The sequence below is a fragment of the Chelonia mydas genome, chromosome 6 (genome assembly GCF_015237465.2).
Source record: "Chelonia mydas isolate rCheMyd1 chromosome 6, rCheMyd1.pri.v2, whole genome shotgun sequence".
Lineage (NCBI taxonomy): Eukaryota > Metazoa > Chordata > Testudines > Cheloniidae > Chelonia > Chelonia mydas.
The window spans coordinates 90,820,786-90,837,422 of NC_051246.2; the positions used below are offsets into that span (position 1 = coordinate 90,820,786).

At 44.7% G+C, this 16,637-nt stretch overlaps 1 protein-coding gene across 2 annotated transcripts in view; it reads left to right on the forward strand.

The window, feature by feature from the left end:
* The window catches only part of YLPM1 (YLP motif containing 1), a 59,798-nt gene extending 58,145 nt beyond the window's left edge, over nt 1-1,653 (forward strand). For both annotated transcript variants that reach the window (XR_006291428.1, XM_037900694.2), the window contains 2 exons: nt 681-861; nt 1,250-1,653. Coding sequence is in view for 1 of the 2 variants with exons in the window: in XM_037900694.2 (XP_037756622.1) it covers nt 681-827 (147 nt within the window). In the remaining variant the exon portion in view is untranslated. The remainder of the gene's footprint in view (nt 1-680; nt 862-1,249) is intronic.
* The last annotated feature ends 14,984 nt before the right edge of the window (nt 1,654-16,637 follow it).

Here is a 16,637-nt window from a genome sequence, read left to right on the forward strand (position 1 = left end):
CTTCCTGTACTTTGTCCAGTCTAGTTTTAAATGACTCCAGTATGTAATTAAGCTTACAAGGTAGATGCAGAGAAAGATTATAGTTATGAAAAAATTGTAGCTCAACATTGTGGTATCGTGTTCTCTGTACCATTTCATTTGGGACCAGGAGAATACTGATTCGTGCACACTACGGTGGTGAACACTAAGAAGTAAGCCTATGTAATCCTTCCTTACAGAAGCACTGTTCTGTTCTGTGGCTTTCCTCCGGTTGCCATCAATCCTTCCACGCAGAAGAATACTTTCCAGTGGTCTTCCTCTTGGTTCCTGTGAGCAGTAGTCATCCAGCCATACTCTTCTTCTAAGCCTTAGAATAAATGCAGCCACTATTCGTATGCTCTGAGTCACCGAATTATTAGTGTTAAAATGGAAAAGACTTAATCATCTAGTCCATTCCCCAGCCAGTGCAAGATTTTTCTCTACCCTGTGATATATTCAGGACATTCCCTTTTAAATGATGTAATTGGTGGAACATCCATTGCTTCCTTTGAGAGAATGATTTGGGTCTTCAATTTCAGAACCAAAATGGTTGAGTGCAGGTTAAGAATTTTCTTTGTACACTAGCCTGTGTGGGAAAGGCCTACTAGTGTTCCAGTGTTTATTCTTGAAGGGCTGTCCTACTGACATTGTGTTCTTCATAGGTGAGGTGGGCAGACCTAGAAGAAAAGAAGGATGCAGACAGGAAGAGGGCCATTGGTTTTGTGGTTGGACAAACGGATTGGGAGAAGATCACAGATGAAAGTGGTCATCTTGCTGAGAGAGCCCTCAACCGCACCAAATATATCTGAGACAATTATTATATGGAATTTTTGTATCTTTAAGGTAAGTGTTCCACCATTATACAAATTTAGTCTCACTGTTTTTTAAGAGTTGAGGATGAGATTAAAGCACACACATTGCTAGGGTTCTCCCTCCAGATATTCTTGTCTGGGGCCTTGAATGGTAGGTGGATTTGTCAGTTTTACACGTTCATTGGTCTGTAATCTCCTGTGTGTAGCATCTCAAGATTGAAGGAAAAGGGGTATCAGCCTTCAAAATCTCTAAGCATTGTCAGTAATAAGAGTGTAAGTGTTCATTATAAGGACAACCGGAATATATGTCAGCTGGATACCTAGTTATTCCAATTCCAGATTCTACATTATTGTATTTGAATTCTGACCATTTTTAGTGATACATTTCTCAGTGTAACAGACTTTTCTTTTCTTTACAGGCCATTTACTTTGAGGAGAACTGAACCCAGCGTGGCATGAGCATCCTGCATGGATCATGTCACTACCATCTTCACAGATTATTTTTGTTTCTTTTTGTTTTAGTTTCTGAAAGTTCCTTGAAATATTGGCACGTGATAACCAGTGTCCCCAAAAGACATACAATTCCGCTGCACCTAAGCGAGAGTTTTCATTTTAATATTTTTTGGAGGGGAGGGAGGGTCAGTAGTTTTAGCTGCTATGCGTGGGGTAGGGTGGAAAAATTAGGCAGAGAATGTTTCCTCCACTGTATTGTAACAGAATGTCTGTATCACCTTTGCTTTGTGGCCATTCTCGTTTTATACTGTACGTACCTTGTAGCTTATTGTACTAGGAAGCAGAACAATAAACTTTCACTATAAACCCAGTGAGTTTGGTGGGCCATACAGCATGGGCCTTTCTCTTGGTGTTTGTTTTACCTTTTAAATGTGGTCTGTCTTCACGTGTTGACAGAATGTTCAAAATCGCCGTCATCTGGAAGAGGCATCATGCCTCTGTTTGAGTGCATGTCTTACCTGGGGACTCCAGGAGCCACCTGCTCTCCTCTTTGTAGCCAGCTTATTTTTTTAGGTCTTGGCTCTTGTTGGCCTACAGTAATTTTACATCTTCTCTGTCATCTTGGAGGGCAGCTGTTCTTTGAAGTGTTTTCTGGATTGTTAGTTTCTCAGCTGTTTTAAATTTCAGTTGCTACCTGTGGGTTTGAATTTAATTCTGGAGTACTGAAATACTCCAGGTAGTAATGTGGAGTGTGAAAAAAGTTCCTTTATTGCTGAGTTTGAAATTAAACCAAGTAATGGAAAATTGTGAATGTGGGAAGCCCTCTCAATGGGAGCCCAGAAAGTCACTGTGGTCACAATAGGTCAGGTTGTCTATTTGACTCCACATCAATGCATGTTCATTCCCCTCACAAAATTTAATTTCACTTAAAAGAAGTAATGAAGACTTTCAGATCTAGAGCTAAAGGATTCCTCAGTCTGGCCAAGAAATGGGCTTCACCTGATGTAAAAGATAGATTAAATAATTGTCCACTTTGAGAACAATAGGGTAGGGGCTTTATGTACAATATCATTTGTCTCACCACTGATGGACAGTGTTACAGATTTGCTAATGAGCAAGTTGAATAGATCATTTTTGTTCTTTCAGGGTTTCCAAACCAAAGGCTTATGTTAAGACTTGTATGGAAAGAGAAGGTGCTAGATTATCTGAAAAATGTCTTAGTTGATGGTGAATTATTTGAAATTGCTGTTCTGCACACTTTGAAGAAAGTGAAATTCTAAAAGCGTCTTCTGTGCTCCCTGTTGCTCTGCTGAGTGATTACATTGCAAATTGCTTCTACGTTTATTAACCAGTCAAGACTGGTGAGGGCATTGTTTGGTACATTAAATTAGAGCCATTGTTTATAATATTGAATGGTTTTTGTTTGCCATTCTAATACATTTCTGTTTACTTGACATTTCTCAGCCTGATTCATTGTGTGTGATTGAAAGCTTTTCTCGGGGTGAACAACAGACTATCTGAATTTATAACCTGAATGAATGTTTACATATAGAAAAATTAAGCTCCTTGAATGTAATGCTTTTACACCAGAAGGTAACAAATGTAGATTTGTGTGTACACATCCCATAATACAGCAGTATTTACTTTCTGTTTTTAAATGTTGCAAAGTACTGTCTTTGAATTCTCACAAAGTTGGCATTGCACAAAGCAGTAATTGCCAAGAACTCTGGGAAATCAGAGGGCTTTTGTGTCCTTATGGAGATCAGTCAAGGCTTGTCTCAAAGGAGTTGCTTTCTCATTCCTCAGCATAGTGGCTACCAGAAAGATTCTGAGGCTACCAACTGGAGTCTGTTGTCCATAACAAATCTGGACCGCTGATGGTATTTCCTGAACCCATTTTCACTTCCTGTGCCATTTTGATGGGTTAGTTTTATATCCAGATGCTAAGAGCTGATGTTTTCACTATAACCTTCAGAATCAGTCTGAATCAAGTTCTAACACTTTTCCTTCCAGGAGAAATAATTCTTCTGGAGCGTGCAAGAGTCATAGAAACAGAGAGTGGCAGAGGGGATCACAGTGTCTCCTCTGTTCTCATGCAGTTTGTAGCAGAACTGAGCAGCCAGCGCTCAAGGAGGCCATGCTGTTTTTGTTCCCTTGGTCTGCATGCAAGGAAGGAGAAACAGACACAGAACACGTGAGGGGTTACACTTGTTACCAGTCAGATGTGACAAGAGATACGGCAAATGACAATTAACTGGAAGGGCAGTGCAAATTGAGTATCATGTTTACATTATGAAAAAGTTCTGTTGCAAGTGTTTGCCAATATCCTCAAAATACGTTGAATTTTTTTCTGTCACGTTGATGTTTGTTCTTTACAGGTACTATAATGCTTCCACGTCTACAGTAATTTTGTGATCTTTGCCATCTGTGTTGCAGCACGGTGGTGAGTATGAGCACCCAGCAGATCAGCCTGGGGCAGATTGTTGGGAAGTGGCTCAGGAAGAAAGTATTATATCTGCGTAATATCAGAGCATCAATCTCCACCATGTTCCATGCACTCCAGTCCTTCAAAGAATGAAGTAATCCAGCACTTTGAACTGCTCATCAGCACTGCTGGCAGAATTACAAATAGCTGGATTGTCACATCCTTGGTCCATGCCCAGAGAATGGTGATGGTGATTGATTCAGAGCCCTCAGCCGTGGAATATGACAAAGTTGGATCCTCTTTGCTGTCCTATCCAGTATCCACAGGCAGCTTCTGGGACTTAGACCCCACGCTGACACTGCGCTCATACAGCATTGGGAATAAAAAATGCCTCCTACAATCTGTGGTTAACTAGGAGAATGCACCCCATTCTCTCAGATTATGACCTGGCTATGATCATAAATGGCTTTGTTAACTCCAGATTGTACTGTGCAATGCAAAGTACCAGTGGTTTTCAACCTTTTTTCATTTGCAGACCCCTAAAAAATTTCAAATGGAGGCGCAGAGCCCTTTGGAAATCTTAAACATAGTCTGCAGACCCCCATGGATCCATGGACCACAGGTTGATAAACACTGTTCTATAGTAATGACAACCTTTTGCGGACTCCTTAGACATAGTCTGTGGACTCCCAGGGGCCCACAGACCACAGGTTGAAAACCACTGCAATATACCATGGTTTGAAAACATTATTTTTAAAAATGAAGCAACTGGTGCAGAATGCAGCACCCACCTCTTCAGCAAGATTGGCTGCTTAAGAGCATTTCATCCCTGTTTTTCACTTGCTCCACTGCTTCACTAAAGATTGTCCCACCTTCTTGGCCTTCAGTCAGTCTTAACATCTCTGCTCTTCAAGAACAATGAAACTGTCTATCCTGAGGATAAGACTCATGCTTTTCCACAGAGCAGTTCACAATCAATTAGCATTTACAAAGGGCTAAAAAATGTTTTACTTAATCTGCGCCTCACAGATAAGATGGATGCTGAGGAAACAGTTTGTCGTAAGTCATCTTGTATGCTTTTATTCTAGAAATCTTCAGTAAACCATGGGGTTATGGCTACGGTGTAAAAAACCTGAATAGAAAAGAATCCTGTACCAACTTTGGTGCTGTGGTTGTTTGTTTTTTCACTTAGGTTTTGAGACTAGCTAATCGGTGTTAGTGGTATCTCATATTAGTTCCCTGCAATTACAAGAGAAAAATTGCATCTTAGTTCTTCATATCTCTTCCTCTGTGATTTGGTTTGGCATTCATTGGATTTGCTTCAATCAGCTATCTGAATCCTATCCATCAATGAATAATTTGCTCCTTGCCTGTCAGTTGCTGCACTACACGTTGCTGTTTTTACATGTTTGTAAAGGTGTTGTGTTAAATATTTTCTGAGGCCTTTTGAAATCTCTGTGCAGACATTTGGAATCACTGGAGAAGGTTTCAGATTCTGTTGGAGGACTGATCTAAAAGATGATTATCTCTGTTATAATGACACAGTGAAAGGGTCCATCTATTCCACTACATCCTGTCTTCAACTGTGACCAATACCAGATGTCTCAGAAGAAGGTGCAAGAAGCCTCAAAGTGGGAATTTATGGACCATAACAGTTTTTTCCAACCCCTGCTCCTCTCAGTTTAGTGATTGCCATCTGCTGAGAAGCATGAGGGTTTATATCTTTTCCAAACTTCATTTTTGTTAATCATCTTTAATTGTAACTGTAGATGTTTTCATTATTCATATAAATGTCCCGTCCTCTTTTGAATCTGGCAGAACTCTCAATTTCAATGATGTCTTGTGGCAAAGAGTTCAATGGGCTACTTGTCTGTTATGTAAAGCCATATTGCATTATTCAAGAAGCTCAGTGTAGTTCTTTCTTACTCCAGTTTGTGGACGTATCAATATGATGGGCAGCAAATTTGAGCAGAGAAGTAACAGATTGTTCCTTGTTCCCATTTTGATACATGTTGTGTGTTGTGCACTGAAAGTGCTCAGTGCTGTACAGAATCCAGATGAAAATGCCGTTTCTGCCCTATGATGCTTGAAGTCTAAAAATATAATTGAAATGCAGCCTCTTGCAGGGTGGTTCTTTGCAGTGAAGATCATCACTACATACAAGTTCCAGTCAGGCAAAGAAAAGTCGTCTTGAACTGAAACTGCAAAATGTACTTCTTAATTTTTTTGGCAAAAATTGCTAATAGATATATAAGGACTAGAGCAGAGCAGATCTTCACATGTCCCTTTCTAAAGATACTTCTGCAGCACAGGAGCCCATAGCATCATACTATGGCATTGATGCTCTGTTAAGATGGAATCACCAATATCACTTCCTCTGACATTGGGGTTTTCCTTGTATTTTTCCCATCCATGTACTCGCCAAGCCTGTGACCCTAACCAGATGAAATCTCTGCTAATAGGGGTGCAGACCTATACTTGCTATTCACTGCTTGAACACTTTTTGGACTTCAACACCACTGGAACACTCATTCCAAGTCTTCAATAAGGAATGAAATAATCTAGCCCTTTGAACAACTCGTTGCCACTAATATGAGTTTGTAATTTCTGGCAGAAATACAAAAAATAATTCTCTTAATGCAGCTGCCCCGGTGGTAACAGCATTTTATCTCCTCAAAGAGCGATTCCCAGTTAACAGAAGACACCATTTTAATAATAATGCTACTGTCCAGAGAACTACAGAAGCAGTCATGCTTCTGGGCAGATCACAGAGCTTGGAAAAACCACTGTTGACTTGGAATAGGAACTGATTCTACTTTCTGCTCAAAATTGACAGCTGTCAAGTTCCTGACAAGACAGCCCAACATATGTAGGTGGCATGGGGGGTCTAAACTAAAATTTGCAAGCTCCAGTGAGGATTGTGTCATTCACTATACCTGGGATTCAAAGTGGAAGCAACACCCAGAAGGGTCATCTTGTGCAGAATGTGATGGCCCACATCCTCAGCAAGTCAGACACCAAAGAATACATCATTCTTATGCTCTCCTTCCTCCATTGGCTCCCCAGTTTGCCTCTGATGTTAATTCAAGACATGATTGGTCCTCAATTTGAGAGCCATCAGTAGTCGTCCTGGGACCAACACGGCTACAGTATCACCGCATATCTCCTTTCATCATCATTCAAGACAATTTTCAATAGTCTGGGACAATGCAATTGACAAAACCCAAGACAAGTGTGAGGGCCAGAGATAAAGTGTACTCAGTTGAGGGAGCTCATCTGTGGAGTGGAGCTATTAGTGGAGATTAGATTAAGCCAATTTTTGACCATGTTTGGTTCATTGCACAAAACCCACCTGTTGCTAAAGCTTTCCCACCAGAAATAGAGAAAAAAGTAGAGCTTGCTAGAACTGGAAAGTGTGAAGAGCAGAATTCTTTATGAATTCCATTCAGGACACCACTATGCAGTTCCAGTTTTTAGCACTCCTCACTAATTTTGTCAGGAGACTAGAGTAAGAATAATTTTCTGTTCTTCAAGTGCTTGCTCATGTCAATACCATTCTAGGTGTGTGCGTTCCCACGTGCACAGTTGTCGGAGATTTCTGCCTTAGCGGTATCCATAGGGTCAGCTGTGGCGCCCCCTTGAGTGCCACGCTCATGCGTCAGTATATTAGGTGCCACTGACCCTACACCTTCTCAGTTCCTTCTTACTGCCCGTGACAGTTGGTTAGAGCCCCTCTTCTTGCAGATCGCAAGAGCATTAGCAGTTCTTTATAGCCTTTTGTTCTCTTATCTGTACATAGTTGTAAAGTAGTTTGTAAGTAGTTAGTTAGCTTTTAATATAGTTTGGTTAGTGTACTTAGAGTCCCAGAGCAGGGCATGCCCTGCTAAACATGCACAAGGCCATGCCTATCAGTGATCCCCATGATACTTGCCTGAAGTGCCTGGGGGAATCCCACAGAAAAGACGAGTGTCGGATTTGTAAAAACTTCTGACTTCGAACGCACAAGTGCCTCAGAGCCCTCCACTGTGGACCCCATGCCAAGTATTTGTGCTTCGGTGCGGAGCGCACAGCTGGCACCATTCCCCTTCGCCGGTGCCGAAGAAGTGGCAAAAGAAGAGGAGCCCCTCGGCACCAGACAAGAGGACTTCGGGCAAAGGACCTATGTTAGGCCTTGCACCCACTTTGGGGCTACACAGGGATCCACCCACAGCCCCAGGAAGCGACAGGGGTCCCCGGCCTCTTCCAGGGCCATTAGTGCCCAAGGCGGTCCTGGTGGCCAAAGACCAAATGAGCCTACAGGCAACGCACCAGGTGGCGGACTTGGTTAAGACCCTGGCACCTAAGGGCAAGCCATTCATGGTGCAGCCTCAGAGGATGGCGGAGCACCCCTGCTCACCGGACCATAGGTGCAGATCCCCATCTCCACGACCTCGGATCCCGGCACCGTATCCTGGGTCTCCAGACAGAAGACCCAGGTCCTCCACACATTTCCCGCCTACTAGGCATGGGACTCCGAAGTCGAGGCATCTGTCTCTGTATCACCAGTACCGGTGAGCTTCTGGCTGCAGGTCCCCTAGGCTTTGGTGACCCTCCCTCAGGCAGTCTCCTGGACGTCAGTCCCCGCCCAGGAGGGGCTGTTCACCATCACAGCAGTGGTCCCCCCGGTACCGTTTCTACAGCAGGCATCATTACTCGCCCTCGCCTAGCTGGTTGCTCACCAGAGTCAGCAGGTGGACTCAGGCCTCGATGGCTCCACCGTGGTCGCCAGAAGGACAGTGGTCCAAGTTGGACCAAGAGTTCAGTCCTTCACATTGAAGGCGGATTCACCACTGATGTAGAAGACCGGTGCAGCACCCGCCACGGTTACATCACAGCAAGGGCAGTGGCCCTCCCAGTGGCCATACTGGAATCCGTGGGGTGTGCCTGTGAATGCCAGTCCCCTACCACCCTTATCTGGCAGTCTCCGATAAACTGGCCATGGCACCACAGTCAGAGTACGGTGCTGAATCCGTTGCAGGGGCAGCACATTGGACCCAGGTGACTAGGGGCCCCTCCCTGGACAAGGAAGGGGAACAAGTTCCTCCACAGGCGGTGCAATCATAGTCGTCATCCCTGGACGAGGTGGTGGCCGGGCCATTGCATACAAACAGTCCCCATGATGACATTAAGGAACACCAGGCCCTCCTTACAAGGGTGGCTGAGAACCTGAATTTACCAATAGAAGAGGTCATGGAAAAGGCCAATGACCTCTTCAGTGTTATTTCGGCTGCCACCCCATCCAGGTCACGTTGCCCGTTCATCCATGGGTTCTCAAGATTGCCAAGTCACTGTGGCAAACGCCCTCTTCTATTCCACCGACTTCCAAGAAAGCAGAAAAGAGAGATGTCCCTGCGAAAGGTTTTGAATACCTGTACACAGTCTCCCGCACCGGCATCCCTGGCTGTGTCGAAAGGGACAGACAGGACCACGTTAGTGACACCCCTAAAGGTAAGGATGCCAAAAGACTTGATTTATTGGACAGAAAGGTTTATTCGACAGCCGGTGTTCAGCTTAGGGTGTTAGATCACCAGGCATCATTAGGCAGATATTCGATGAGTCCCACAGGTTGAAATTATAAATTCAAGGAGGTCCTCCCACCGAATCGTGCCCAGGAATTTGCTGCGCTGGTGGACGAAGGCATGGCTGTGGCCAGGAGAGTCCTTCAGATGGCCTGGGACAATACTGACTTGGCGGCCAGGGTGGTCACATCTGCGGTGGAAATGAGACGCAGCTCATGGTTTCAGACCTCTCAGTTGTCCCAAGAGATGCAGGCCACTATTCAGGACCTCCCGTTTGAGGGGACGGTGCCCTTCTCCGAGCTCACAGAAATGAGGCTACAAAGCCTTAAAGACTCTCGAGCCACCCTCCAGTCCTTGTGTCTTCACACCCCTCAGCAGACCAGGAAGCTGTTCTGCCTTCCACCTCCTCCTCCTCCGCACTCTAGGTCCTGGGGAACTACAGGAGGAAAGACAAGGACAAGAGGCCTAAACAGAAATATCCTTCGTCTTCCCATTCAGCTGCACAACCTGACCCTCCCAGAAACCAGGGAGGCCAGAAATAGTCGTTTTTAAGGGTGTGCCCTGGGACAATGCCTCAGTCAATATGCTGGATCCATCTCTCTCTTTCCTCCTCTGCTCTTTCCAGTCGGCCTGGTCCTGTATCACCTCGAACCGTTGGGTGATCGACATGATTTCATCGGGCTATACCCTGCAGTTTGTAGCTGGCCCTCCCTTCCACCCCCCTTTCCCTGTCCCTCTTCAGGGACCCTTCTCACGAGCAATTGCTGATCCAGGAGGTTGAAAACCTCCTGTGCCTGGGGGCAGTGGAGAAGGTCCCTTGGGACATTGCGGGAAAAGGATTCTACTCCGGTTATTTCCTGATCCCAAAAGCAAAAGGAGGCCTCAGACCCATCTTGGACCTGTGTCATCTCAACAAGTCTCTCAAGAAGTTGAAGTTTTGCATGATCTCCCTGGCCTCCATCATCCCCTCCCTGGATCTGGGCGACTGGTATGCTCCCCTCAATTTAAAGGACACATACTTTCACATTTCCATTTTCCTGGGGCACCTGCGCTTCCTCCATTTCATGTTGGGCCAGCACTATTTCTAGTTCACGGTGATGCCCTTTGGTCTCTCGTTGGACCTGAGAATGTTCACAAAGTATATAGAGCCAGTGGCCGCTTACCTGCGACGTTGAGGAGTCCGAATTTACCTGTCCTTTGACAGCTGGTTCATAAAGGGCCAGTCCTGAGATCAGGTGCGGAGGCATCTTGATCTGGCCTGTGCCACGTGTTGCTATCTGGGGCTGGTAATAAACGAGAAAGTCAAACTTCACCCCAGTGCAAGGTATAGAATTTATCAGGGCGGTCGTCAACTCCACTTAGGCCAGGTTCTTCCTCCCCGAGACTCAGTTCCAAGCCATAGTGGACCTCATTTCGTGTGTGCGAACCCAACCTTTCACCACCACCCACACATGCCTGGAAATTGTTGGGTCACATGGCAGCATGCACTTACATGGTCCAGCACATGCAGCTCCGCCTCAAGCCCCTGCAGGCATGGCTGGCGTCAGTCTATGCCCCGAACCAGCATATCATGGACCGGGTGGTCAGGATTCCTGACAGTGTTCTGTCATCATTCACGTGGTGGCAGGATCCCACATCGGTGCTGGAAGGGTCCCCTTTGTGGCTCCATCCCTGTTGACAACTCTCTTCTCAGATGCCTCGGACCTAGGGTGGGGAGCCCATCTGGACGCACTCAGCATTCGAGGTTGTTGATCCAGTCACAATCGCTCCCTGCGTATCAACATCAGGGAGCTCAGAGTGGTTTGCTTGGCCTGCCAAGCCTTCCTGCCTCCATTGCATGGCATGGTGGTGCAGGTCTAACGGACAATATGATGACTGTCTTCTATATCAACAGACAGGGAAGAGCCAGGTCATCTGTCCTCTGCCAGGAAGCTCTCCAGCTCTGGAACTTCTGTCTGCAGTATGATATCCATCTCGTAGCCACTTACCTCCCTGGGGCCAAGAATGCCTGGGAAGATTGCTTCAGTAGGTCCTTCTTGTCTTGCCACATGTGGTCCCTCCATCCAGACGTGCTCAGCTTATCTTCTGCAAGTGGGGGACTCCACAAGTGGACCTGTTCATGTCCAGGGAGAACAGGAAATGCCACATTTTCTGCTCCCTGTCGGATGCCTTTCTGCTTAAGTGGTCGGGAGCTCTGATGTAAGCCTTCCCTCTGGTGCCATTATGTCCAGGGTCCTTGTGAAGATCAAGCGGGACAGGGTGATTCTCATAGTGCCGGCTTGGTCGTGCCAGCCCTGATTCAGCACATTGCTGGACCTGTCGTTGGCCGCTCCATTACAGCTACCGCTCTGGCTGGACCTGCTATCCCAGAACCACGCCAGTCTTCTGCATCCGAACCTGCAGGCACTGCACCTGATGGCTTGGCTGCTACATGGTTAAATGAACAAGAGCAGCAGTTCTTGGCTGATGTCCAACAGGTCCTGTTGGGCAATAGAAAACACTTCACCAGAGCAACCCACCTAGCAGTGATCCTGGACTACCTCGAGGCAGTTGATCCTGGACTACCTTCTGCATCTCAAACTCCAAGGCCTGTGTCTTTCATCTATCCAGGTCCCCTTGGCAGCCATCTTGGCCTTCCATCTGCCATTCGTGGGCTGGTCAGTTTTCACCGAGGACATGACGGCCAGGTTCCTCAAGCACCTCTACCCGCACATCAGGAACCCCGTCCCACGGTGGGACCTGAATCTGGTGCTGTCGCGGCGCACGGGTCCCCCCTTCGAACCTGTGGCTTCTTGCTCTCTCCTTCTCCTGTCCTGGAAGGTGTCTTAGAGTGTAGGGTGCTCACCTTAGAACTGTCCTATATGGTCTTCTACAAGGACAAGGTCCAGCTAAGACCACACCCAGCCTTCCTGCCCGAGATGGTCTCCCAATTTCATACAAGCCAGGACATTTTCGTACCTGTGTTTTTTTTCCCAAAGCTGCATAAGTCAGAGGAGGAGCATAGGCTACATTCCCTAGACGTCAGGAGGGCATTAGCCTTCTACATTGAGAGGACCAAGCCATTCCGCAAGTCGACGCAATTGTTTATTGCAGTGGCTGACAGGATGAAAGGCCGCCCGGTGTCTGCGCAGAGAATTTCTTCGTGGATCTCCGCCTGCATTTGCTACTGCTATGATCAGGGGACGGTTCCAGCCTTGGTGATTGTGACTGCCCACTCAACCAGGGGTGCAGGCCTCTTCGGCAGCCTTTATGGCCCAAGTGCCTATTCATAACATCTGCAGGGCAGCCACCTGGTCGTCTGTCCATACGTTCACGTTCCACTACGCTGACGATGCCAGCTTCGGTAGGGCAGTACTACAAGCCACCAGACTGAACTCCAAGCCAGCCTCCAAGGATACTGCTTGAGTCACCTAGAATGGAATCAACATGAGCAAGCACTCGAAGAAGAAAAAACGGTTACTTACCTTTTGTAACTGTTCTTTGAGATGTGTTGCTCGTGTCCATTCCGTTACCCACCCTCCTACCCCTCTGTCGGAGTTACAGGCAAGAAGGAACTGAGAGGGTGTAGGGTCAGTGGTGCCTAATATACAGATGGATGAGCATGGTAGTAAGACGGTGCCGCAGCCAACCCTAAGGATACCACTAAGGCAGAACTCCAACAACGGTGCATATGGGCGCGCACACACCTAGAATGGAATGGACATGAGCAACACATCTCGAAGAACAATAGTTACAAAAGTTACAAAAAACTGTTTTCCCCCCCATTTGCCAGTTCTTACAGATACTGAATTGGAGCGTTTGAGGCTTTTGTTGAACACATTGATGAATTCTGAAGATTTCTGATCTAGATGAGTCACTTTCACTTCATAGTGGGATGATTTGTCTTTCATTCTTACCAGTGAAGTGTTCCTATAAAAGGCATGCACCCTTCAGGGCTTCTAAATCTGGTGAAATGTCCTGGATCTACAGCCTGGAGGCTGCAGTACTCTATATACAGAGTGGATATATATTTTGAGAAGTGGCAATGCTGTTCCACCAAATAGATATACAGGTGTCTCACATTCTCCTTTTCTTCGATATTCCTGGGACCAAAATTCAGTCTGAGATGTTTTTTCCAGTCAGAGTGGTTGGTGCTAAATCTAGTGCAGTCATATTTCACTGAGGTAGATCATCACTTTATAGCTGACTTGCATTGTTTGGAAAAGGAATATGTTCTCCAGTTTGTGGTTGTGCTCAAACCTGCACAAACCAGGTAAGCATATGTACTGTTTCCAAACAAAAAAGTCAGTACTGTATGCTCAACTAAAAATGGAAGAGCAACCAAGTGTATTGAAATGACCCATATTCTCCTCATGAGTACTAGCTTTCCAGGCAGAAGGGCTTATTGGACCTTTAAATCATTCTGACTGAGAATTGCATAAGGGTAAGCTAGAAGCTGACTGGAAAGAAGTGACACACAGATAATTTTTCATCATTTTGTATATTTTTCTGATTTGTGGAAACGTGAAATGGTGGAAGAGCGTCTTTTTTGAAGCAGACCTTTCTGTAGGGAGTTGCTTATAGAAGACCATTCAAACTGTTTATCCATATTGCTTCTCTACATTTGTCTAAAAGGAGGGCAAAGACTGTTTCATAATACCCTTGGAGTGACCTGGATAAGGGAGTGTGTGAACAGATATCTGTCCAACTTGAACAATATTTTAAGATCATCTTGGGGTGTTTTTCCACATCTAACCACAACATAGCATCTAGTTATATTTGTTGTAGAGGTAATACCCGTAGAATGCAATATTGTCACTCTGTCATTTCTCCCACCATTGAAATACCCGTCTCTGGAGTGGAAATACAACAGCAGCACTCCTTGACAGAGTTTTAGGAGGGGAAGTGAAGAACTGCTTATCCAAATGAAAAAACAGGAAGCCAGTTAGGGTGACCATAATTACCTAAGCTGGAATTTGTCTGGTTTGGCTCTGATTTACAGGCATCTTCAATGAGTGAGGCACCAATTGCAGTGACTGGCTGCATATTTTTCCTTTGGAAACTCCAAACCATTCCCATTCTAGCCGTTGTGTTAGACCCAATCAGTTTCACCTACAGGTTAGGGTGCAGTTGGGCCACATTTACATCAAAAACAATCCATGAAATCAGATGTTAAAGGTGATCTGAAAGTGTTTTTTAAAAATTAAAAACTGTTTAAGAGCCATTGTCATTAACAGAACTTCGCAAAGGAAAAAAAATGTAAACAATGAACTGAGAAGCTCTTTTCAGCCTAGACCTGGAGACAGTATTCTGTTTCTTCTCCCAAGAGTTGACAACATTAATGTACAAATGGGACACAAAGCTGCATTTCTTACCCTGCTTTGGGATGTTAATGACTTCATCACTTGTAGAATGTGAAGTGCAGAACTCTGAGTGTAAGTCTTAACAGGTAGGTAAAGCAGGAGATAACTTTCAAATGTTTTGCTTTTAAATCTATACATTGTGATAGTGACTTGGGATCCTAAACATAATATTTTAAACAATATTTTAAAGAAATATTTTAATTCCATTTTGCCAAACCAAGTACATACAATAATATTGGAGGTTGTTTGACCAGTATACCTCACCAAAGGGTTAGTCTTTGCAAATATAGCAACTTGTGCTGATATTCTTCTCGGTGTTTGTTGCTCTGTTGCCTTTGGACTGGGATTTGCCAGCTCGGTCAACTTGCTGCTTTGAAGAAAAACATGAACACAGCAAACCTATGTTAGCAGAGCTCCTTTTAGGCTATAATTAGCATTATACAGAAATCAAGACTTTTCAGACAATGGCAACCAGATGACTCTGAAGCTTAAATTTCAAGTTAAAAATAAGTTGAAAAAAACTCCTAAGAGCTTGAAATTGTTTCCACTGGAATCAAATGTTTGTGTCTTTTTATTGCTGAATAAAGAATATGTAACTTTAAACCATTACTTTTTACCTCATGAAAACAAAAGCCATCACTTTCCTATGGAAATTATTTCAGTGGATTCATATTGTAGTGTCGTTTCAAGTAGCACTCAGAGTCCCCAGTCAAGATTTGGGTTCTCATTGATCTGGGTGCTGCACAAACATACAAGAAGTCATAATGTTTTCCCCAAAGAGCTTACCCATCTAAATTAAGTGGTCTTTACATTCTGCTAGTATAAGCTCTGCTATTATTGACATGTAGTGGAGAGTTTAATTTAACTTTAGTGGCAGGTGCTGATTTTGGATTTCTAGGGTTCTCAGTTAAATCCTAGCAAGAAACAATTTCTTCTGATGAATTCTTCGCTGGCTCTTTGACTCTGCCTCCTTTTGGAATGCATGATTTTCAGGTGTAATGTGTAAATATTCTAATAAAAGACATTGAAAATCCTCTAGTTGGAGGTAAGAATGATATTCTGTTAGGCAATTGGATGTAGGAATTGATTTTTCCTATCGTGTATTTGATAAGACAGAAAGGTAACATCTTGCCCTGCTAACCTTCTGAGATGAAACTGGACAGGAACAGTGGGTGATTTAGCAATTGCCATTGTGTGAAGAATATACAAGATTCAGCTGGAGAGATTTTCTTTACTTTTTCATTTTTGCTGCTTCTAGTGTCAGAGGATAACATCTGGAGCTTTCCTCCTTTGCCCACCAGGGTAAGGAAAATGCTCAACCATTGACTTTTTTGCCTAAGGCAGAAGAAAGCCTGTCTGGCCTCCTGCTCTAGTGGCCAGCTCCATGCAAGTGCTGCTGGGAGAAGGATGACAAGATGGACACAATGAAAGTAGTAATTGGCTGTTAGTGAGATGGATGCTATAAAACAGTCAGAACATAGAGCATTTTATCCAGGAAGTTTTTGCTGATGCCATTATTAGAGGAAGCATGACTCTGTGACAGGAAAAGCGAATTCTCCAGAGTTTGTGGAGAAGAGAGGTTCCATCCCAATTAGGGAATCTTGTGACGTATACCTAACTGGGGCCTGATCCTTGAGGGTGTTGTGTCCTCAACTTCCATTGAACTCACTAGAAAATGGAGTGTTCAGTGTCTTCCAGGATCAGACCTGAGATCTCCCACAAAGAAACAACTTCTCAGAGTTGAGGCAAAGGCATGGACTATCAGAATAGGTATAGTGCAAATACATACAAGCCTTTTTATTCACTGTTTGTATAGTGCGAACAGTATGGCATTCATTATATAGACACACATGAATGCAAAGACCTTGCCCCCAAAGAGTTTACAATCTAAATATTCCTTTTCTAGGAATATAAAGTGTTTGTAAGTCTCTTCCCCTGGGAGCTGGCTGGTGTGGGGAATGGGGAAGTCTTCAAGTGAACATAGAATAGAGGCTTTCTTGTTCTCACTTGCAGATCTATATACTGTACT